This window comes from Anoplopoma fimbria, chromosome 21 (assembly GCF_027596085.1).
Source record: "Anoplopoma fimbria isolate UVic2021 breed Golden Eagle Sablefish chromosome 21, Afim_UVic_2022, whole genome shotgun sequence".
Lineage (NCBI taxonomy): Eukaryota > Metazoa > Chordata > Actinopteri > Perciformes > Anoplopomatidae > Anoplopoma > Anoplopoma fimbria.
The window spans coordinates 9,163,331-9,187,285 of NC_072469.1; the positions used below are offsets into that span (position 1 = coordinate 9,163,331).

The window sequence follows — 23,955 nt, forward strand, 5'->3', positions numbered from 1 at the left end:
GTCAGTAATGTGCATAAATAGGACATGAATACATAAAGATAGAGAGAGAAGAGAGAGGAGCTCAGTGTTTCCTAGGTAGTCCCCCGGCAGTCTAGGCCTATAGCAGCATATCTAGGGGCTGAACCAAGGCAAAGCTGAGCCAGCCCTAACTATAAGCGCTATCAAAAAGAAAGGTCTTAGAGGGGACACACACACTCACCACTTTTAAGAGTAGGCTCTTAAAAGTGGTGAGTGTGTCTGCCCCCCCGAACTGAAACTGGAAGCTGGTTCCACATAAGAGGAGCTTGATAACTGAAGGCTCTGGCTCCCATCCTACTTTTTGATACTCTGGGAAGCACAAGTAACCCTGCACTGATGGAGCGCAGCTCTCTAGTTGGGTAATATGCAATATGCTCAATCTACCCAACACATACACACATACACGCACACACACGTACACACACACTTACTCCGTCTTTATCTGGTTTTTTTTTTATGTATATAAATATACGTGCAATAGGGTTAAGTGACAGTATGTCTCGCAAAATTTATTCAAAGTCATGTTTGCAGTGTCGTTGTCTTCCTTCACGCAGCGCTACAACCCACAATCGTATCATAGGGACAAAAAAAAGGCCAAGAGTGAAACACCCAGTATAAAAACAAACCAAAGGAAAATATAATTATTTAAATACTAGAGGTTGAATCAAGTACTTATGTTTCATCCACATAAACAAAAATGCACTTAAGTCTTTTTTTTTTATTCCAAACAGACACACTTTTCTACTTTACAACAATGTCAACATATAATCAAATTTGCAAAAACACCTCAGGCCAGTATCCTGAGTAAAAATTAGAGCAGGAAAATTTGGCAATGGTAAAAATTAAGACAAAAATCAATATTATTTGAAACTCCTTTTCCCTAAATTTTATAATTAGGTAATTTGTTGAGATTATTATAAATTTGAAGTACTGGACAATCTATACACGTAATAATTAAAAACCAGCTTCATCAAGTTGTGTTAGACTTATTTCTTTCACAAAACAGTTGTTGCAATAAAAATGCATACCGAGGCAATATCGACACACATACTGTTCATTATTCAACAACAAATAAGTGTATTATCAAATATAAAGGCATCATTTAATATATTTACAAAATCCAGTTATCAAACTGTATATAATTTTTGCAGTGGTAAAACTTTGTTCATCGATTGTAACAACTAAAAATGATATCATGTTCGACATGATTCAATTGATGCTTGGCATTTAGCTAACTGCATTCTGATACGTCCTTGTTACCAGTTATCAGTTGAGAGCAGGCAAACTATATATTTACGGTGTGAAAAAAATTATATTATAAAAGGTCCATATAAATTACATTTTTGTGCTCTTTTCTGATTTTTCCTCTTCATTGAAGGATCGCATCTGAGGTCCATTCTCAGGTTTTCTGTAATCAATGACAAAATAAAAATTATACACCGCTCTGAGTTTCTTGAAAAGGAATAAGCACTCTGTTGTGAAAGAGTTCATCAACTCACAGGACTTCAGCGTGGTCCTGGAGTTCAACATTGAGGGTTTCGGGCAGCAGTAAACATATACCCCCAGCAACAATGGGCACGATGCCGTAAATCAGCATTGGAATGGAGTAATGGTAGACACCCAGGAGTCTGATCAACGGAGCGATGACGCCCCCCACACGAGCACACACGGAGTTTAGACCTACACCATTCTGCCTGCCAGTATAGACAATGGACTTGTCAGTAATCTTGTTAGCATGTAACAATTGCATACATTAATATTAAGGATAATAACAGACTTTATGTTTTACCTTTGGGACACTAACTACCTTACCTAAGAATGGTAGGGTATAGTTCTGCAGAATAAACATAGATAATGGAGAAACTGGCAGTGGCTGCAAATTTTCCAATTACTGCTATGATGGTTACCACCACAGGAAGGTCTGATGGACAAATGATTCATCAGACAAAAACACATTAGTGCAAAACATGTCTTCTGTTAGAAGATGGATGGAGCAAGAATCACTGGGTATGTTTTTTCTTAAAAAGGATTTGTCTTAGTTCTCAAGAATCAGGAAAATGAAATGGTCAGGGCGGATTACAACAGACTGCTATTATTATACAACAACTTACCTTTTGGAATGACAATTATCCCTAGACAAGCTGCACCTCCAAACATCAGGACCCCTGCTAGACATACTTTCCTCCCAAAGTGCTGAATAAGAGGCAAACTGCCCAGACGTGCAGGAAATTCTACGAAAGCAAAGACGAACTGTGTGAGGTAGATATCCAGACCGAAGTTGCCTGCATTCAGGCTCAGTCCGTAGTACATCAGGCTTGTTCCAAACCTATTAACAGAAATAAGATAAGATAAGATAAGATAATCCTTTATTAGTCCCGCAGCATAATAGATATCTTCACAGCAGTCAGAGATAAACTTGCTTCTTAACCATGCGTTGGCATTGACAACCGGCTGCATCCCAAACTGAATTGTTCACACACTTGCTTGGGTACCACAAGTGTTACTGGAGGATTTCACCAGAGGACACACCAGACAAAAGTATACAACTAGATTTTGACAGATGTGCACAACAAACGCTTCAAACGGATGCTGGATTTGCGAGAAAGCCATCGTGCGCACGCCATTGTGTATTTAAAAGCAAGTGTATCTCTGGCTTAATAGTGTAGCTGTGGACGCGGCAGAAGGTTGCAATAAATACTCACCACACGTAGCTCATAATGAGTGCACGTTTTCTCAGATACGATATCCTGAAGATGTCCAACATGCTTCCTCTTTTGGATGGACCCTCATCATCCAGCTAAACAATGCAGGTGTCATTTTTTTATGGTTAGTGTATATTTATTTCAGAGCTTTATTGTGTTTGATCTGGTTGTGGTTGGAGCAGCTCACCTTGTCCAGCAGATCTTCCGGGACCTTCCTTCCGTTCACCTTGGCAGCCCTCCGAATCTCCTTTATGGCTTCCTTCTTCCTGCCCTGGGTGATGAGCCAGCGAGCTGACTCTGGAAGAATCCTAATTGACATATAAGTTTTATATCAACTTTATTTGTCTTACAGTTAAAATTGCGGTTAGCATTTAAAACATTATATCCATGTGGTTTTAGTGGCTGCTGACCAGTAAATGATACCCAGGACAACAACAAGAGGGCTGAAGACCACCAGCTGCAGGATCCTCCAGTTGGGGATCAAATAGGCAATGCCAGACAACAGGATCAGTCCAAGGGGGTAAGAAGAGTGGCAGAAAATGGTGCATGAAGCAAACTTGGAGGAATCACTCCACTCTCCACCTGCAAATCAACAATATCATGTTATTTTTCAACGTTAGCTGTAGAAAATGTGCATGCACCTTAATACATGCAGGCCTTATAAATAATTTTACTGTCATTTTGACATCATTCAGTTAAATGAACAGTATGATTGCTTCAGCAATGCAAAAGGAGTTGCAGCTTGCAAAGCATCACTAATCAGTGTTTTTCATTTTACTTTTACAAATAACCCCTCTGCAAATGGAGGCACTCTGTGCTGCTGATTATAAAGGACACTGCAAAACAGAATTGTGTTTTCTTCCCTCTGTGGCTAGTAGAAGTATAAATAGATGGTTCAAATACAGACACTGACAAGATTTTACCCACCTATCACAAATGAAGTAACAATAATGCCTGAAATGGAGATGCCACCAAAAAATTTGAGAACAATGTAAACATAGATGTTGGGTGAGAAACCAACACTGACACCAAACACCAGTAGGAGAAGGAGTGAAAGCAGCACCACAAAGCGTCGACCGAACCTACAAAGAGAAGAGAAGAACTGTTACATTGGTGCTTGAGTTTTTTTATAAGGATGTATATGAATCTTTCCTAAAAGTTCAGCACAATACAAACCAATGTTAACAGATACACTGCCTGTGTAAAAATGTGTCTTTGAATTGTTTAAAGGTGCTACATTTGAAATTCAGAGCATGTTGAGCGATTGCCTCCACATGGCTGTCAAAATGGCGACAGTTTTGCCGCCAGCTAGCAGCTAACGGTGCTAACAGCACGCAACAATGGCAACAGTGCTGACAGAGATAACAGTGTTTACCTGAGGGAGAACTAGGGTGGATGGTCGTTACGCGACAACGCAGCGTTTTCAACAGTGACCACCGGATATGAGCAGAGTGCAGAGCGGCAGTGATTGGCTAGCCAGTGGGGCACACACACAGGAACTCACGTGCACAAACATGCATGTGCGGCCGGACCAGCTATGTAAACAAAGCCCAGAGAAGTTTGGATTACAACACACAGAGAGAGAGAGTAACTTCATTATCTGCTCAGGACTTACTCCTCTATATCTTTTACATAGCTTATAGTTGTTTGCTGCTATAGAAATTATCTGAATTTCAAATGCAGCACCTTTTAAATTAACCACTTTTATGGATGCTTGGTTGACTTAAAAGTAAAGAGCAACCCGTTCAGAATCTTAACTATCCAGTATATATCTAGTTAAGGTGGAAGTGCATGTGTACCTGTCGGCCATCTGCCCAAACACCAGCGCTCCAAGCAGAAGACCGGACATGAAGATGGACTGGGACGCCTCAACCCAACTGCTTCTGTCACAAACCAGGTTGAACTGGTGACAGAGGCAGGATGGTGAGAGGAGAAGAACAAAACACCAATATACCGTATTTTCCGCACTATAAGGCGCATTTAAAAGTCTTTAATTTTCCCAAAAACGACAGTGCGCCTTATAATCCGGAGCGCCTTATATATGGATTAATTCTGGTTGTGCTTACTGACCGTGAAGCGGTTTTGTGTGGTACACGGCGCTCTGTCAACATGTTTTAGTAGACTTAGTAAACTACAAAGCCGCACCGCAGCAGCATCACGGCCACCGTAGTCAGGAGCGTCGCGGAGTAATACACACTGTGCTTCACCATCACATTACAGTGTGTGTGTGTGTGTGTGTATAAGGACCCAACATGGCTCCTGTCAAGAGACACGCTTACGACGCGGACTTCAAACTCAAGGCTATCAGTATTTTATATATTGTAGGAGTGTGGGAAACAAAAGGGCTGAGAAAGGCTTTTTGTGGACGGAGTAAATAAACGTCGGCTTTATTTCACACTCTGCATTCGCTCTGAAAACACAACACGCGTTCCCCCGTCCCACATCATTAACTCATCAACCCGCTAACGGTCATGGGTAATGTAGTTTGACTGACTGACTGTTTTGTTTCGCTTAATGCGCCTTATAGTCCGGTGCGCCTTATATATGAAAAAAGATTGAAAATAGACCATTCATTGACAGTGCGCCTTATAATCCAGTGCGCCCTATAGTGTGGAAAATACGGTACTGTAAGTTCTATTTTTCTCAGCCCCTATTTGAGTTTTTTATGAACAGAAAATGGCAGTCGGTCAAAAACAAAAACGTTTTTTTTTATAACAGTGGTGGTGATTCCATCGTCTCATCTCTCAACTCGTCACCCTAAGAAAGTTTTGTGAACCTGTTCTGCTGCTAAAGTTGTTAAACTTGTGCTGCAATTGAGTAGATTTAAATCAATCCTATCATTCTAATATAGTAGTATGGAGTACTTAATGTTATAAAGTTGAAATTGTATTGTTTTTATTTTTTATGTTGTGATTTTTATCAATATGTGGAACCAACTCATTTCTAAACATGTGCCAGGAGACAAGGCATTAATAAAATGCTGTCAGAACAGTATGGTGGCTTAGAAGGGATAAAAAGTCACAATAAATATATTTAATGGTACAGTTAAGTGTGTTTTTCTGTTGGTGAATAAACAACTATCTTACCTCTGTAACAATGCTGGAAGCACCTTTGCGTGCCTCAAAAACTGATCCATTTATGCATTCAGTTGTAGCGTTAATCCCATATGCTTCAATGATTTCCAAATCCAAATCCACAGGTGTGAACATTTCACAGCTTTCATACTTCCCAACCTTGTTCACAGGGAGGGTGAGATTTTTCTGTCTCTCATCTGTCAGGTTTGGCCCACGCTCCAAGATCCAGTCGGTGTTACAGTGATGTGGGAAGCTCAGGCCCGTAAACACCTGAAGGATCACATCAGCTGTAAACAAGGTGGGGATGCATAATAGAGCCACCAAACGCTTCTGAAACAAACCAAACCCTCCAATCTCCTTCAGGATCTCCCCGAAGTTACTCATAGTGGTATCTGGATCTTCCAAGAGTGCAGTGCAGGACAGAGAAAGGTCTGGTTTAAAGCAACATCCAGCCAACAAGTGTCGCTTTCACCCTTGTCCTGCAAGTTAATGTTTGAACTGACAATCACAGTGATTTTATAATCTCCTAAACTGCTAACAAACAGACTGACAAAGTGTGATGTCAGGGTCCCTTAGGCTAAAGTCCAGCTGATGTCGAGCTTTTGTGCAGCTTACAGAAAGTGTGTATAAATGACTTTAAAAAGTCTTATCAAGAATGCTCTTCAAAGTCTGAGTTGGATGGACGTTCCGCTTCAATCTCCAAACCACCAGCTTCTCCTTCTGATTGGTCTAAAACATTTGGAGTCAGAAATCTTTCAAACGTTGTGTCCCTGAAGTGAAAAACTCCATATTTCCATAACGATATACATTGCATAGCGGTCACTCTCTTATTTTCTGTCTTACACTCCACAGGTAAAAAAAACTACAAAAACTCATAGTAGTCTATGTCGTAACTACTCTTTAAGTCAAATTTGTGAAACATCCAATCAGAATTAAGAATGAGAAAGACAGCAGGCTCCTATTGTACCTTTAGTGGTTTATAAGATGCTATTTTGAATTTTATTGCTGATGTGTTTTTATAAAATTTTGTCAGTTTATAATGTGCACTTCAGAGACACCATATTGACTTGAAGAGATTAAAGATATATTACATTACATTACATTACATTACAGTCATTTAGCAGACGCTTTTATCCAAAACGACTTACAATAAGTGTATTCAAGAGAACTACTAGTCACCAGAAGTCATAAGTGCATCTCCTTTCTTAAACAAGCATCTAAAAACATAAACCAGAGCAAAAGTATAGTGCAGAAGCAAATTACTACGAAAAGTGCAACAAACTAATACAAATACAATAAGTGCAGCGAACTGATACGAATACAATAAGTGCAACAAACTAATACGAATGCAATAAGTGCTACGTGGAAGGCTCAGGGTAGTACTTCTTGAAGAGGTGAGTTTTCAGCCTGCGCCGAAAGATGGGCAGCGACTCTGCTGTTCTGACGTCAGTGGGGAGTTCATTCCACCACTGTGGGGCCAGGACAGAAAAAAGCTGTGACCGGGTCGATCAGCCACAGGGACCTCTGAGCGACGGGGCAACCAATCGCCCCGAGGCAGCAGAGCGAAGTGGTCGGGTGGGGGCTTTGCCATCGGTGTGGACTGGATGTTGTATGAATGTTAGTTAGAGTCTGATGGGCCGGTGGTACCTTGCATTTCTGTCATCAGTGTGTGAATTGGTGAATGATATGTAATGATATGTAATATAAGCTTTGAGCTACTGATTGTAAGTCGCTTTGGATAAAAGCGTCTGCTAAATGACTGTAATGTAATGATAATGGAAGTAGCAATGGGTGTCAGCCGGGTCACGGCAGGAGGCACGACCACGGTCCAGGTACCACAACGATTCATGGAAACCTGCAAGGCGAGAAAGCACAAAGACTCCAGGGTAGAAGCAAAGCCAATATGCGTAATGATACAGGGAATGGTAATAGTAATGTGACTAATAATAATAATGGTAGTAGCAGTGGGTGTCAGCAGGGCCACAGCAGGAGGCACAACCACAGTCCAGGTACAGCCACGATTTATGGAAACCTGCGAGGCGAGAAAGCACAAGGACTCCGGGGAAGAATCAAAGTCAGTAATGTGCATAAATAGGACATGAATACATAAAGATAGAGAGAGAAGAGAGAGGAGCTCAGTGTATCCTAGGTAGTCCCCCGGCAGTCTAGGCCTATAGCAGCATATCTAGGGGCTGAACCAAGGCAAAGCTGAGCCAGCCCTAACTATAAGCGCTATCAAAAAGAAAGGTCTTAGAGGGGACACACACACTCACCACTTTTAAGAGTAGGCTCTTAAAAGTGGTGAGTGTGTCTGCTGGAGCAGCCCCCCCGAACTGAAACTGGAAGCTGGTTCCACATAAGAGGAGCTTGATAACTGAAGGCTCTGGCTCCCATCCTACTTTTTGATACTCTGGGAAGCACAAGTAACCCTGCACTGATGGAGCGCAGCTCTCTAGTTGGGTAATATGCAATATGCTCGATCTACCCAACACATACACACATACACGCACACACACGTACACACACACTTACTCCGTCTTTATCTGGGTTTTTTTTTTATGTATATAAATATACGTGCAATAGGGTTAAGTGACAGTCTTTATCTGGTTGTTTTTTTTTATGTATATAAATATACGTGCAATATGTCTCGCAAAATTTATTCAAAGTCATGTTTGCAGTGTCGTTGTCTTCCTTCACGCAGCGCTACAACCCACAATCGTATCATAGGGACAAAAAAAAGGCCAAGAGTGAAACACCCAGTATAAAAACAAACCAAAGGAAAATATAATTATTTAAATACTAGAGGTTGAATCAAGTACTTATGTTTCATCCACATAAACAAAAATGCACTTAAGTCTTTTTTTTTTATTCCAAACAGACACACTTTTATACTTTACAACAATGTCAACATATAATCAAATTTGCAAAAACACCTCAGGCCAGTATCCTGAGTAAAAATTAGAGCAGGAAAATTTGGCAATGGTAAAAATTAAGACAAAAATCAATATTATTTGAAACTCCTTTTCCCTAAATTTTATAATTAGGTAATTTGTTGAGATTATTATAAATTTGAAGTACTGGACAATCTATACACGTAATAATTAAAAACCAGCTTCATCAAGTTGTGTTAGACTTATTTCTTTCACAAAACAGTTGTTGCAATAAAAATGCATACCGAGGCAATATCAACACACATACTGTTCATTATTCAACAACAAATAAGTGTATTATCAAATATAAAGGCATCATTTAATATATTTACAAAATCCAGTTATCAAACTGTATATAATTTTTGCAGTGGTAAAACTTTGTTCATCGATTGTAACAACTAAAAATGATATCATGTTCGACATGATTCAATTGATGCTTGGCATTTAGCTAACTGCATTCTGATACGTCCTTGTTACCAGTTATCAGTTGAGAGCAGGCAAACTATATATTTACGGTGTGAAAAAAATTATATTATAAAAGGTCCATATAAATTACATTTTTGTGCTCTTTTCTGATTTTTCCTCTTCATTGAAGGATCGCATCTGAGGTCCATTCTCAGGTTTTCTGTAATCAATGACAAAATAAAAATTATACACCGCTCTGAGTTTCTTGAAAAGGAATAAGCACTCTGTTGTGAAAGAGTTCATCAACTCACAGGACTTCAGCGTGGTCCTGGAGTTCAACATTGAGGGTTTCGGGCAGCAGTAAACATATACCCCCAGCAACAATGGGCACGATGCCGTAAATCAGCATTGGAATGGAGTAATGGTAGACACCCAGGAGTCTGATCAACGGAGCGATGACGCCCCCCACACGAGCACACACGGAGTTTAGACCTACACCATTCTGCCTGCCAGTATAGACAATGGACTTGTCAGTAATCTTGTTAGCATGTAACAATTGCATACATTAATATTAAGGATAATAACAGACTTTATGTTTTACCTTTGGGACACTAACTACCTTACCTAAGAATGGTAGGGTATAGTTCTGCAGAATAAACATAGATAATGGAGAAACTGGCAGTGGCTGCAAATTTTCCAATTACTGCTATGATGGTTACCACCACAGGAAGGTCTGATGGACAAATGATTCATCAGACAAAAACACATTAGTGCAAAACATGTCTTCTGTTAGAAGATGGATGGAGCAAGAATCACTGGGTATGTTTTTTCTTAAAAAGGATTTGTCTTAGTTCTCAAGAATCAGGAAAATTAAATGGTCAGGGCGGATTACAACAGACTGCTATTATTATACAACAACTTACCTTTTGGAATGACAATTATCCCAAGACAAGCTGCACCTCCAAACATCAGGACCCCTGCTAGACATACTTTCCTCCCAAAGTGCTGAATAAGAGGCAAACTGCCCAGACGTGCAGGAAATTCTACGAAAGCAAAGACGAACTGTGTGAGGTAGATATCCAGACCGAAGTTGCCTGCATTCAGGCTCAGTCCGTAGTACATCAGGCTTGTTCCAAACCTATTAACAGAAATAAATAGATATCTTCACAGCAGTCAGAGATAAACTTGCTTCTTAACCATGCGTTGGCATTGACAACCGGCTGCATCCCAAACTGAATTGTTCACACACTTGCTTGGGTACCACAAGTGTTACTGGAGGATTTCACCAGAGGACACACCAGACAAAAGTATACAACTAGATTTTGACAGATGTGCACAACAAACGCTTCAAACGGATGCTGGATTTGCGAGAAAGCCATCGTGCGCACGCCATTGTGTATTTAAAAGCAAGTGTATCTCTGGCTTAATAGTGTAGCTTTGGACGCGGCAGAAGGTTGCAATAAATACTCACCACACGTAGCTCATAATGAGTGCACGTTTTCTCAGATACGATATCCTGAAGATGTCCAACATGCTTCCTCTTTTGGATGGACCCTCATCATCCAGCTAAACAATGCAGGTGTCATTTTTTTATGGTTAGTGTATATTTATTTCAGAGCTTTATTGTGTTTGATCTGGTTGTGGTTGGAGCAGCTCACCTTGTCTAGCAGATCTTCCGGGACCTTCCTTCCGTTCACCTTGGCAGCCCTCCGAATCTCCTTTATGGCTTCCTTCTTCCTGCCCTGGGTGATGAGCCAGCGAGCTGACTCTGGAAGAATCCTAATTGACATATAAGTTTTATATCAACTTTATTTGTCTTACAGTTAAAATTGCGGTTAGCATTTAAAACATTATATCCATGTGGTTTTAGTGGCTGCTGACCAGTAAATGATACCCAGGACAACAACAAGAGGGCTGAAGACCACCAGCTGCAGGATCCTCCAGTTGGGGATCAAATAGGCAATGCCAGACAACAGGATCAGTCCAAGGGGGTAAGAAGAGTGGCAGAAAATGGTGCATGAAGCAAACTTGGAGGAATCACTCCACTCTCCACCTGCAAATCAACAATATCATGTTATTTTTAAACGTTAGCTGTAGAAAATGTGCATGCACCTTAATACATGCAGGCCTTATAAATAATTTTACTGTCATTTTGACATCATTCAGTAAATGTACAGTATGATTGCTTCAGCAATGCAAAAGGAGTTGCAGCTTGCAAAGCATCACTAATCAGTGTTTTTCATTTTACTTTTACAAATAACCCCTCTGCAAATGGAGGCACTCTGTGCTGCTGATTATAAAGGACACTGCAAAACAGAATTGTGTTTTCTTCCCTCTGTGGCTAGTAGAAGTATAAATAGATGGTTCAAATACAGACACTGACAAGATTTTACCCACCTATCACAAATGAAGTAACAAGAATGCCTGAAATGGAGATGCCACCAAAAAATTTGAGAACAATGTAAACATAGATGTTGGGTGAGAAACCAACACTGACACCAAACACCAGTAGGAGAAGGAGTGAAAGCAGCACCACAAAGCGTCGACCGAACCTACAAAGAGAAGAGAAGAACTGTTACATTGGTGCTTGAGTTTTTTTATAAGGATGTATATGAATCTTTCCTAAAAGTTCAGCACAATACAAAACCATGTTAACAGATACACTGCCTGTGTAAAAATGTGTCTTTGAATTGTTTAAAGGTGCTACATTTGAAATTCAGAGCATGTTGAGCGATTGCCTCCACATGGCTGTCAAAATGGCGACAGTTTTGCCGCCAGCTAGCAGCTAACGGTGCTAACAGCACACAACAATGGCAACAATGGCAACAGTACTATTTTTATTCGTTGTTGTCTTTTTTTTTGGTAATTGTATGTTCCTGCTTCAGCGTTTTAGTTGTAGCGTTTTTTCCCCCTTTCTCTGCACACAACTGGAACTTTTAATCATGCTGACCGTTCCCTCCGCCCGCATACCCGACGCGATATGGAGACAACCCCGTCGCGGAAAAAGAGCCAGAGTGAAGGTCCGGGAGAGGATGGAGGGGGACAGGAGAGTTAAACCTTTTCTCCCCACGGTCATTATGGGGAATGTGAGGTCCTCGCTAACAAAGTGGATGAACTGTCAGCATTGGTGAGCAACCAGCGGGCTTACAGGGAGTGTAGTCTGCTCTGCTTCACGGAGACATGGCTGCACGGGAAGATACCGGACAGTCTCCTCGAACTAGCCGGCTTCACGCTGGTTCGGGCGGACAGAGGGAAACAGAGCGGTAAGAAGAGAGGAGGAGGTCTTGCCGTCTTTGTCAACTCTAAATGGTGTAATCCCGGCCATGTCACTGTGAAGGAGTGTATCTGCACTCCCGACATTGAGCTCCTGGTGGTGGGTTTGAGACCCTACTATCTACCGCGGGAGTACTCGCACGCCATTGTTGTTGTTGTTTACATCCCACCATCAGCTGCAGCGAGGAGCGCGAGTGACGTCATCCACTCACGCGAGTGACTAAACATCCCAACTCACTCATAATGATCAGCGGGGACTTTAACCATGTCTCCCTCTCTCCTGTCCTGACCAACTTTAAACAGTATGTCAGTGTTCCAACGAGAGAGAACAAGATCCTGGACCTCTTTTACGTGAATGTAAAGGGGGCCTACAGCTCCTCTGCCCTCCCCCCCCTTGGTGAATCTGACCATAACCTCATACAACTTGTGGCCACCTACAAGCCACTGGCTATGCAACAGGCGGCCAGCACAAGGACTGTGAAGGTTTGGTCGGAGGACGCCGAGGACACCCTCCAGGAGTGTTTTCAGGTCACAAACTGGGAACTGTTCCAGGAGGACTACGGGGAGGACATCGAGGGCCTCTCTCGTTGCATCACAGACTACATTCACTTCTGTGAGGACACCATTGTGCCAACAAAGAAGGTCCGCTGCTACCACAACAACAAGCCGTGGATCAGCAAAGAGTTGAAGGGCCTTCTCAACAGGAAGAAGAGGGCCTTCATGGCTAAGGACAGAGGGGAACTTCGGGCTGTTCAGAAGGAGCTGAAGAGAAAGCTGAGAGAGGCTAAGAACAGCTACAGGGAGAAGATTGAGGCTAAAATGGGACAGAACAACACTAAAGAGGTGTGGAATGGGATGAAAATGATGACAGGCTGCAGTCTGCCTTCATCTGGAGTACAGGGTGACCTAGCACTCGCATCGGAGCTCAACCTATTCTTCAATAGGTTCGACACTACCCCCACCCCGGTGTGCTCCGATAGTGAGGCTAGGTCTCCACCTAACACCTCTTCCCCCATTCACACCTCTGCTGGGGTCTCTGCTCCCCTTCCATCTACACCTCTGCCACCTCCCCCTCTCAGCAGACTGTTAGGACCAGAGGATGCCCCCCCTCACCCACTAGCCCTCTTCAGACCAACATCTCCACAGATGTGGACCAGGACAGCCCATCACTCCCCCCATCCCCCCCTACAACTGTTCACCCACGGCCAGGAGCTCACAGCTCCCTTCAAACCCCCTCACCACCCAGCCCCACCTTCACCACCATCCAGGTACAGCATCAGCTCTCCAGGCTTCAGATAAGCAAAGCCAGTGGACCTGATGACATCAGCCCTAGGTTGCTGAAAGTGTGTGCTGGACAGCTGGCAGCTCCTCTCAGGCACCTCTTCAATCTCTCCCTGAGGTTGAAGAAGGTGCCCACAATCTGGAAGACGTCCTGCATTGTCCCGGTGCCGAAGAAGAGTCATCCCAGCGGTCTTAACGACTACAGACCTGTGGCCCTGACATCACATGTCATGAAGACCCTGGAGAGACTGGTTCTGCGGCACCTGAGGACCCAGCTTACAGCTTTCCTGGACCCACTACAGTTCGCCTATCTGCCACACATCGGGGTGGAGGACTCCATCATCTACCTGACACACAAGGCCCTCTCTCACCTGGAGAAGCTGGGAAGCACTGTGAGAGTCATGTTCTTTGACTTCTGCAGTGCTTTCAACACCATCCAGCCCTCCCTACTGAGAGAGAAGCTGCTGGAGATGAACCTGCACCCCGACACCACTTCCTGGATCACAGACTACCTCACAGGCCGGCCACAGTACGTCAGGGTGGATGGCTGTGTCTCTGAGTCTGTGATCAGCAACACCGGCGCACCCCAAGGAACTGTACTGGCACCGTTCCTCTTCACTCTCTACACCTCGGACTTCCGCTTCAACTCTGGTTCCTGCCACCTCCAAAAGTTTTCCGATGACTCCTCCATTGTTGGATGCATCACCAGGGACAACGAGGAGGAGTACAGAGGACTGATTGAGAGCTTCATCACATGGTGCAGCAACAACCACCTGAAGCTCAACATCAGCAAGACCAAGGAGCTTGTGGTGGACTACCAGAGGAACAGAAGCCCCCCTGTCCCTGTTTTCATTCAGGGAGGGGAAGTGGAGAGGGTTGAGTCCTACAAGTACCTTGGGGTGCAGATAAACAATAAACTGGACTGGACACACAACACTGATGCCCTCTACAGGAAAGGACAGAGCAGGCTGTTCTTCCTGAGGAGGCTGAGGTCCTTCAATGTGTGCAATAAACTGCTCAAGGCATTCTACCAGTCTGTGGTAGCCAGCGCCCACTTCTTTGCTTTAGCGTGCTGGGGTGGTGGCATCAGGACTGGAGATGCCAACAAACTCAACAAGCTGGTGAGGAAAGCCAGCTCTGTGGTGGGTCTGGAGCTGGACAGTCTGGAGTCAGTGGGTGAGAGGAGGATGAAGGCCAAACTCGGAGCCATCCTGGACAATCTCTCTCACCCTCTCCATGAGGAACTGTGGCAGCTGGGCAGCTCTTTCAGCCATCGGCTGATTCTGCCAAAGAGTAGGACGGAGCGCTTCAGACGCTCATTTGTGCCCACTGCCATAATAGAGCCACCAAACGCTTCTGAAACAAACCAAACCCTCCAATCTCCTTCAGGATCTCCCCGAAGTTACTCATATTGGTATCTGGATCTTCCAAGAGTGCAGCGCAGGACAGAGAAAGGTCTGGCTTAAAGCAACATCCAGCCAGCAACTGTCAATTTGACCCTTGTCCTGCAAGTTAATGTTTGAAATGACAATCACAGTGATTTTATAACCTCCTAGGTTGTTCACAAACAGACTGTACAACAACAGCGGAGACCACAATCTGTCAACATGCTGACCAGGCGCCCCCATGTGGATATACTGTACATTTTTATTCCTGTTCTATCTTTATTTTGTTGTATAGTATGTGTATTTATTGTCTGTGTCTGTGTAGTTGTATAGTATGTGTATTTATTGTCTGTGTAGTTGTATAGTATGTGTATTTATTGTCTGTGTAGTTGTATAGTATGTGTATTTATTGTCTGTGTAGTTGTATAGTATGTGTATTTATTGTCTGTGTCTGTGTAGTTGAGCTGCTGCAACACTTGAATTTCCCCCATGGGGATCAATAAAGGAACATGATAACAGTGTTTACCTGAGGGAGAACTAGGGTGGATGGTCGTTACGCGACAACGCAGCGTTTTCAACAGTGACCACCGGATATGAGCAGAGTGAAGAGCGGCAGTGATTGGCTAGCCAGTGGGGCACACACACAGGAACTCACATGCACAAACATGCAATCTCTGTTATGCTGTTCATTCTGTACACATGACATCTATTGCATTCTGTCCATCCTGGGAGAAGGATCCCTCCTCTGTCGTTCTCCCATAGGTTTCTTCCTTTTTTCTCCCTGTTAAAGGGGTTTTTAGGGGAGTTTTTCCTGTGCCGATGTGAGGGAAGGACAGAGGATGTCGCATGTGTACAGATTGTAAAGCCCTCCGAGGCAAATTTGTAATTTGTGATTCTGGGCTATACAAAATAAACTGAATTGAATTGAATTGAATTGAATGTGCGGCCGGACCAGCTATGTAAACAAAGCCCAGAGAAGTTTGGATTACAACACAGAGAGAGAGTAACTTCATTATCTGCTCAGGACTTACTCCTCTATATCTTTTACATAGCTTATAGTTGTTTGCTGCTATAGAAATTATCTGAATTTCGAATGCAGCACCTTTTAAATTAACCACTTTTATGGATGCTTGGTTGACAACCCGTTCAGAATCTTAACTATCCAGTACCGTATTTTCCGCACTATAAGGCGCACTTAAAAGCCTTTAATTTTCTCAAAAAACGACAGTGCGCCTTATAATCCGGAGCGCCTTATATATGGATTCATTCTGGTTGTGCTTACTGACCTCGAAGCGATTTTGTGTGGTACACGGCGCTCTGTCAAAATGTTTTAGTACGACTTTGGTAAACTACAAAGCCGCACCGCTTGCAGCATTACGGCTACCGTAGTCAGGAGCGTCAGGAGTAATACATACTGTGCTTCACCATCACATTACAGTGTGTGTGTGTATAAGGACCCCAAAATGGCACCTGTCAAGAGACACGCTTACGACGCGGACTTCAAACTCAAGGCTATCAGTCACGCAGTAGAACATGGGAATAGAGCAGCTGCGAGAGAATTCAACATTAATGAATCAATGGTACGGAAGTGGAGGAAGCAAGAAGATGACCAGCGCCAAGTAAAGAAGACCACACAGAGTTTCCGAGGGAACAAAGCGAGATGGCCACAGTTAGAGGACAAAAAGTTATTGTGAATACGCTCATTAACGTTTGAACAATGTTGAGAGTTATTGTGAACACGTTTAATAAAGTTTGACTGACTGACTGTTTTGTTTCGCTTAATGCGCCTTATAGTCCAGTGCGCTTTATATATGAAAAAAGATCGAAAATAGACCATTCATTGACAGTGCGCCTTATAATCCAGTGCGCCCTATAGTGCGGAAAATACGGTATATATCTAGTTAAGGTGGAAGTGCATGTGTACCTGTCGGCCATCTGCCCAAACACCAGCGCTCCAAGCAGAAGACCGGACATGTAGATGGACTGGGACGCCTCAACCCAACTGCTTCTGTCACAAACCAGGTTGAACTGGTGACAGAGGCAGGATGGTGAGAGGAGAAGAACAAAACACCAATATACTGTAAGTTCTATTTTTCTGGTCAAAAACAAAAAGGTTTTTTTTATAACAGTGGTGGTGATTCCATCATCTCATCTCTCAACTCGTCACCCTAAGAAAGTGTTGTGAACCTGTTCTGCTGCTAAAGTTGTTAAACTTGTGCTGCAATTGAGTAGATTTAAATCAATCCTATCATTCTAATATAGTAGTATGGAGTACTTAATGTTATCACGTTTAAATTGTATTGTTTTTATTTTTTCTATGTTGTGATTTTTATCAATATGTGGAACCAACTCATTTCTAAACATGTGCCAGGAAACAAGGCATTAATAAAATGCTGTCAGAACAGTATGGTGGCTCAGAAGGGATAAAAAGTCACTGGAATAACTGATAAATAATACATAACAAATAAAATAAACAAAAAAACATTATGCTCACATAAATCACAATAAATATATTTAATGGTACAGTTAAGTGTGTTTTTCTGTTGGTGAATAAACAACTATCTTACCTCTGTAACAATGCTGGAAGCACCTTTGCGTGCCTCAAAAACTGATCCATTTATGCATTCAGTTGTAGCGTTAATCCCATATGCTTCGATTGTTTCCAAATTCAAATCCACAGGTGTGAACATTTCACAGCTTTCATACTTCCCAACCTTGTTCACAGGGAGGGTGAGATTTTTCTGTCTCTCATCTGTCAGGTTTGGCCCACGCTCCAAGATCCAGTCGGTGTTACAGTGATGTGGGAAGCTCAGGCCCGTAAACAGCTGAAGCATCACATCAGCTGTAAACAAGGTGGGGATGCATAATAGAGCCACCAAACGCTTCTGAAACAAACCAAACCCTCCAATCTCCTTCAGGATCTCCCCGAAGTTACTCATAGTGGTATCTGGATCTTCCAAGAGTGCAGCTCAGGACAGAGAAAGGTCTGGCTTAAAGCAACATCCAGCCAGCAACTGTCAATTTGACCCTTGTCCTGCAAGTTAATGTTTGAAATGACAATCACAGTGATTTTATAACCTCCTAGGTTGTTTACAAACAGACTGACAACGTATCAAAATATGATGTCAGTTAATCGAGTTCCTCGTGCATCAAACTTGTTTTTAGAGCAATACTATGGGTAGCTTTCTCAAGCAGAGCCTGCACTAATAGAAAGTGTGTATAAAGGACTTCAAAAAAGTATTAGCAGGAATGCTCTACAAAGTCTGAGTTGGGTGGACGTTCCACCAGCTTCTCTTTCTGATTGGTCACAAACATTTGGAGTCAGAAATCATTCAAACGTGGTGTCCCTAAAGTGAAAAACACAATACTTCCATAACAATATACATGGGAACGAGGTCACTCTTTCTTATTTTCTGTCTTACAACAGGAAAAACCCATTGTAGTCCATGTCGTGTCTACTCTTTTAGTCTAAGGTACATAGTATAAATTAGGCCTATGTTAAATGAGAGGGAATTTGTGACACATCCAATCAGAATTAAGAATGAGTAAGACAACAAGCTCCTATTGTACCTTTAGTAATTTATAAGATGCCATTTTGAACTTTATTGCTGATGTGTTTTTATTTAATTTTGTCAGTTTATAATGTGCACTTCAGTCCATATTGACTTGAAGAGATGTTAAATAAAACAAGGTCACCTGAAGACACCGCTGGCCATAGATGCCAAACACACACAGGTCGCACTTAGTTATGATTTGATAAAGAGGTTTGTCCTCCACATCATTTTATTAAATGCTTTTCTTTCTTTTCCTGAGATCAGGTTGTGCCACTTTTCAAGGGCAAAATTGTGATTAACTTACCGGTACTGGTAGATATATTAAAGCACTACTCCACTGACTCAAAACCTATTTTCTCAATCAGATTTTACATTTTGGGAAGTAATGAGTCTGAAAATGGTTGGAAAGTGTCTTCAGTAGAGCTTTGTCAAAGCTAGGAAAGTGTTATCAGGGTTATCTAGAATCTGACTTACTCTGGGTGAAATGGTTGTAAAAGGACAATTGTAGTAATAGAGATAGTAAGAACAGTAAACCTAAAGGCAGTGAAAGTAGAGGAAAGAAATCCGTGTTTGAATAGTTAAATGGCTATAAAATAAGAATAATGATTAGTGAAATATAACTTTACAAAAAGAGAGGGAATGCACAATGCAAAAGTGAAGACCATACACCTACACCATATAAAGCATAAAAGGCAACTCACCTCGTCAGTTCAGTGTGGGTGACTGGTTCCTGCAGTATTATTCATTTTTTTAAACGTGATTATTTACAGGAACAATTTTCTCAAAATGAAACATTTTTATAAAAAACAAAAACAAACACAAAGTGCCAAGAGGAGGCTGATATGCTTATTCTTTATTGATTAAAAATAATCAAGAGAAACATGCTTTGAACTCCAAAATGACCAAATGAAAGAATGGAAAAAAACTGTTTGAAAATTTAAATATATTACAGCCTCGATGAGTTATTGCCTGGACAAAAATGTTTTTGCCGGTCATCTGTTCAGTTGCTACAGCTTTGTTAGACTACACTTAAGCCGGACAGAAGAGACTGATGAAGAAAGGATGAGAACAAAGCCATGAACCCTGTTAGAAGCAGGGCTCGATCTATGCAACACACATACACACACTCACACTTATTCTGTCCTTGTCTGCCGTCAGCTGCGGACTAAACCAGGAGAATGGCACCAAATACTGCAGTTTTAAAATGAAAAGTAACATTGGGTTGCTGATTTAGTTGCTCCCATTTTAGGAGATCACCGGGACGAAAGACACTGAAAATTTGAATCAAAACCTTGATGTCATGTAAAAAAAACTAAACAATAACACTTGGACGTCAATTCAAGGCTAGTGTAAAACGTAAAATGTTTAAAGTCACAATATAAGGATATCCTTGTAACATTTTTTCTGAAAGCAAAAAAAAATTAATTTTCATTCAATATGGCATCTGGAGGGTTATGAAATGATCACGTCACCAAATGAAACAGTAAAACCTTGCTGGCGTTTCAGATTTAAAATAAGTATACTGTAAACAGCCTCCACTTGGTATTATTAAGAGCTGGAGACAAATTTGCTGTTACTCAGCTTAAAATTTGGGGAAATTTAAGGTGGCATTGAGCATTGCATCATGGTAAAATATATATATATATATATTCAAACTTTTCAAAGGCAAAAAGTATTTATGTAATTGCCATACGGTTAAGTGACAGTATGTCTCGCAACATTTATTCAAAGTCATGTTTGCAGTGTCGTTGTCTTCCTTCACGCAGTGCTACAACCCACGATCGTGTCATAGGGACAAAAAAAAAAAAAAAAAAGGCCAAGAGTGAAACACCCAGTATAAAAACAAACCAAAGGAAAATATAATTATTTACATACTAGAGGTTGAATCAAGTACTTATGTTTCACCCACATAAACAAAAATGCACTTAAGTCTTTTTTTTTTATGAGAAACTGATTCCAAACAGACACAAATACCAACAGACAGACACATCTGTTCACACAACACTTGGTGGTTTCAGCTGTCGTTAAACTTTTATACTTTACTACAATGTCAACATATAATCAAATTTGCAAAAACACCTCAGGCCAGTATCCTGAGTAAAATGAGAGCAGGAAAATTTGGCAATGGTAAAAATTAAGACAAAAATCAACCTTATCTTGAACTCCTTACGTTTTATAATTAGGTAATGTGTTTAAGTTTATATCAATTTGAAGTAGTGGATAATCTATATACGTGTAATAACTTAATAACAGCTTTATCAATTTCTTTCACACTAATTTCTTTCATCAGGAGACTTTCCATTATAATGATGCTGGTTGTATCAATACTTATAAGTATAAGAATGGCAATATGTATACATTTTTGTATTGTCTGTTTTTTGCCGCAAAACTACTAAAAATACATAATTGGGTCAAATCGTTGCACTGGGTGACATGAAGAACATGGGTAGTTTATTTTGAGTTCATCCTACAAACACCCTCTTGCTGCTGTTAATAGTGCCCAGCTGTTTCAGGGAATTATTTTTGCCATAAATATGACCTCTGAGACTAACACATTGTTGGTTTTGGTCTTTTCATACAGATAATAGACAGTAAGACAGAATTACAAGAAATACAGAATAAAACTAGCCTTATCCTTCAAAGATTGGGACGGCTGGGAGTGTTCACATCCTTCTGAAAAAGTAAATTCACATTACATTTGTCGAGTACAGGAGTGAGTCTGAACTTAAAAGCTGGCTTAGTAAAGCTGCATTTTACCTTCTCTGAAAATTAAGTTAAAAGTTTGACGCAAGCAACCGAAACCACATTTGAACATTTCAGACAACATAATGCTCCATATGGTAACTAGGGACTTCCCCCAAAAACGTGCATTCAGTAGTTCTGATGAATATAAGGCATTGTTACACTTATCAAGATTCAAGGGCTGTTAGTTAAGATTGTGCAAATGCATCACATATTAGAGAGAAAAAAATAACAGGATGAATGAGACCAGAATGGTAAGTGAGAACTGTTCATTGTACATACTTGCATCCTTCCACATATAAGCTGTAAACTTTTTTTGAGGGATTCTTTTAATGTGCGCTCTGATACTTCAGCTGAATTCAACGAGGCGGCGTTGAATAATCCGATGGGCGACAAAAAGGTACTGTTTTCTTTGGCAGTAGTGGTTTCTTTACAGCCATAGAAAGAAAAATGCATTTAACTATATCTTTTTTTGTATTTTCACATTTTTTTAGGCAAGTCACGGCTCCAGGTAGTACAACAGTTTAACTAATGCTGAGCTGAGCAAAGCCCATCAATTTGATGTCATCTGGTATTTCAGATCCCTCGGTTCCAGAGGCCTGTGAGATAAGGAGAGAAGAAGAAGTAGTTAGCAACAGATGTTGGCTGGCTTCATGCAGGTTTCAAAATGTAAAACAAAATCTGCTTTGCAAATATTTTATGTGAAAGGAACTACAATTAACAGTTTTTTTTAAACCTCAAAGACACAGAAATGGTGAGTAACACTGAATTTGAAAAGAAACTGTGTTTGTTTTCAAGAAAAATATAGAATTAACAATAATTTAACAAACAATGAGATAGAGAACCGAGGCAGCTACTACAATGTGGTTTGTTTACAGATAATGGCAAAGATGATTTTTATCATGTCTATTTCATTCAGAACGTGTTCCATGTTTCACGTTACGTCTAGCAAACAACTCTGGTAAACACAGAGGTGAACTACTCATTTAGATTTAGTAAAACTTCAACCGCAAAAAACGTCAATGACTAAACAACTAGTATCACTTACAGATGAAGGTGTAGCACTCACCAGTTTGAAAGTGACATTTTTATTGGCTTGAGGCTCATCAACTATTTTCTGCAAATTTGCAGCAACTGAAAAAAAAGACAACGTTTCAGCCCGATGAAAATAAACAAAAAACGTTACGTGCTGTGTATTTTAATGAGAGGAACATGTTAGACAATGTGAGAATGCTGCAATGTGGGCTTTTGAGCATATCACATTGACCTTCAGATAACTATTCTGAAAAAAACATTATTAGACATAATATTGTGTATTTTAATCACTGACCTATGACTAAGTCCCTCCCGTCCACCAGGCCTGCTGACACCAGCTCCTGGGACACACCATCTGCTGTGTCTGAAAAGTCAGAACATAAAAGACCAACTGTGACAGGCAGATTAAAAACGCATATTTAAAAATGATAAAATATATATCAACAGGGCATAACTATGGATTAAACATTTTCACAAATCTTGTGGTTTTGAGAACAAAATACAATCTGCACTAGTGCCTCCGTGTGATCATTTATTTTGTCTGTTGTGATGGAGAGCTGAATCAGCAAAATTTGTGTGACACAACACAAGGTATAAATTGTCAGTTTCCCTTACTGATTACCCCAAATGTGGCATCTGCGGCCAAGAAGTCTTAACCTCAGGACATTTTTTAAACTACTATGGTTGGGTTTTGATCAACACAGAAACTTAACTCACCTCTCCCTGGCATAAATTCAAAGCGGATGTCATTTAGCTCCTTCTTTGAATTTCTGAGGAGATGAAAGAAAAATAGACAAGAAGGAGGAGAAGAAGAGTTGAGTTTATAATCTGTTGGTTGATAGAATAACTGAACTGAAATATGCAATATACAACATTAAAAAAACCATGACACCAGGCACAAAGAAATGATGGAACTTATTCTGACAATTCACCTGCTGGTTTACTGATTTTAATGTGGTAGTAGGGAAACATACCTTAACCTTAATACCAAACTAATAGGAGCCTTCACATCTCCTGAGGCAACTTGCGCCTGCAAAAATACAGATAAAAAGACATATGAGGAGAATGAAACCTTTAAAAAAATGAGCAGAATGAAGTAATATATGATAAATCAGTGGTATAGACAAATTTGAAGTGAGTACAATGGACTAGACTAACCTGTGTGAGAGCAGCAGCAGGTCCACCTGGTGTGGGAGATGTAGCCTGGGCAGTGGGTTGAGTGTTGACTGGTGTGGGCTGCAGTGGGACCTGGCCTGCAGCCTGAGGTAGTTCTGACTGACCTGCCGCCGTCGGCTGGAGTTGACTAGTTAAAGGCTCGGGAGTCTGGAAAACCTGGAGGAGTAATGTCAGGCTTAACATTAAAATAAATACAAACACTGCAAGTTGACTGCTAAATCTATATTTTACCTGCTGCACTACAGAGATGAACAATTAACACACGTTGAATCTAAACATGGGCTGCTAGTATTTCTACAAGCTGCGCCATGTTGGCCTTTTGTTGCAGTGACTGAAGTCCCATCTACTGCTGAGATGAGGGGCTGTTTGATTTATCAGTG

The 23,955-nt window shown here is 41.2% G+C and overlaps 3 protein-coding genes across 5 annotated transcripts in view; all 3 read right to left on the bottom strand.

Moving 5' to 3' along the window:
* Positions 1–746: 746 nt before the first annotated feature.
* On the bottom strand, positions 747–6,260 carry LOC129110697 (solute carrier family 22 member 13-like). Of its 2 annotated transcripts, XM_054622869.1 has the most exons (10): positions 5,807–6,260; positions 4,520–4,623; positions 3,648–3,802; positions 3,131–3,302; positions 2,908–3,028; positions 2,721–2,815; positions 2,130–2,344; positions 1,831–1,939; positions 1,518–1,712; positions 748–1,426 (listed from the first exon to the last, which is right to left on the bottom strand). In XM_054622869.1, the coding sequence occupies exons 1-10, from the start codon at positions 6,176–6,178 to the stop codon at positions 1,354–1,356; spliced, it is 1,611 nt and encodes a 536-aa protein (XP_054478844.1). In that variant the 5' UTR covers positions 6,179–6,260; the 3' UTR covers positions 748–1,353. The 2 variants fall into 2 exon arrangements, with proteins under 2 accessions (XP_054478845.1, XP_054478844.1); XM_054622870.1 differs by lacking the exon at positions 4,520–4,623 and having other exon boundaries at positions 747–1,426; positions 3,748–3,802.
* Positions 6,261–8,624: 2,364 nt separating this feature from the next.
* Positions 8,625–18,067, bottom strand: LOC129110983 (solute carrier family 22 member 13-like). 2 transcript variants are annotated; one of them, XM_054623265.1, is made up of 10 exons: positions 17,636–18,067; positions 16,993–17,096; positions 11,527–11,681; positions 11,011–11,182; positions 10,788–10,908; positions 10,601–10,695; positions 10,053–10,267; positions 9,754–9,862; positions 9,441–9,635; positions 8,625–9,349 (listed from the first exon to the last, which is right to left on the bottom strand). In XM_054623265.1, exons 1-10 carry the CDS (start codon positions 18,005–18,007, stop codon positions 9,277–9,279), a joined length of 1,611 nt encoding a protein of 536 aa, XP_054479240.1. In that variant the 5' UTR covers positions 18,008–18,067; the 3' UTR covers positions 8,625–9,276. The 2 variants fall into 2 exon arrangements, with proteins under 2 accessions (XP_054479240.1, XP_054479241.1); XM_054623266.1 differs by lacking the exon at positions 16,993–17,096 and having other exon boundaries at positions 8,626–9,349; positions 11,627–11,681.
* A 1,397-nt stretch (positions 18,068–19,464) lies between these two features.
* The window catches only part of oxsr1b (oxidative stress responsive kinase 1b), a 38,913-nt gene continuing 34,422 nt past the window's right edge, over positions 19,465–23,955 (bottom strand). Inside the window, exons 14-19 of the mRNA XM_054622695.1 lie at positions 23,558–23,731; positions 23,374–23,429; positions 23,117–23,169; positions 22,695–22,763; positions 22,434–22,498; positions 19,465–21,963 (exon numbers count right to left, since the gene is read on the bottom strand). Coding sequence (XP_054478670.1) covers positions 21,889–21,963; positions 22,434–22,498; positions 22,695–22,763; positions 23,117–23,169; positions 23,374–23,429; positions 23,558–23,731 — 492 coding nt within the window. The 3' untranslated portion in view covers positions 19,465–21,888. The remainder of the gene's footprint in view (positions 21,964–22,433; positions 22,499–22,694; positions 22,764–23,116; positions 23,170–23,373; positions 23,430–23,557; positions 23,732–23,955) is intronic.

What these genes read in the sequence shown, in the direction of transcription:
- LOC129110983 (XM_054623265.1), bottom strand. Translation starts at nt 18,007, where the DNA reads ATGAGTAACTTCGGGGAGATCCTGAAGGAGATTGGAGGGTTTGGTTTG. An exon ending in GTCCTGGGTATCATTTACTG is followed by an intron (nt 10,909 to 11,010) that starts GTCAGCAGCCAC and finishes TATGTCAATTAG; the next exon opens with GATTCTTCCAGAGTCAGCTC. An exon ending in GATAATTGTCATTCCAAAAG is followed by an intron (nt 9,863 to 10,052) that starts GTAAGTTGTTGT and finishes TTTGTCCATCAG; the next exon opens with ACCTTCCTGTGGTGGTAACC.
- LOC129110697 (XM_054622869.1), bottom strand. Translation starts at nt 6,178, where the DNA reads ATGAGTAACTTCGGGGAGATCCTGAAGGAGATTGGAGGGTTTGGTTTG. An exon ending in GTCCTGGGTATCATTTACTG is followed by an intron (nt 3,029 to 3,130) that starts GTCAGCAGCCAC and finishes TATGTCAATTAG; the next exon opens with GATTCTTCCAGAGTCAGCTC. An exon ending in GATAATTGTCATTCCAAAAG is followed by an intron (nt 1,940 to 2,129) that starts GTAAGTTGTTGT and finishes TTTGTCCATCAG; the next exon opens with ACCTTCCTGTGGTGGTAACC.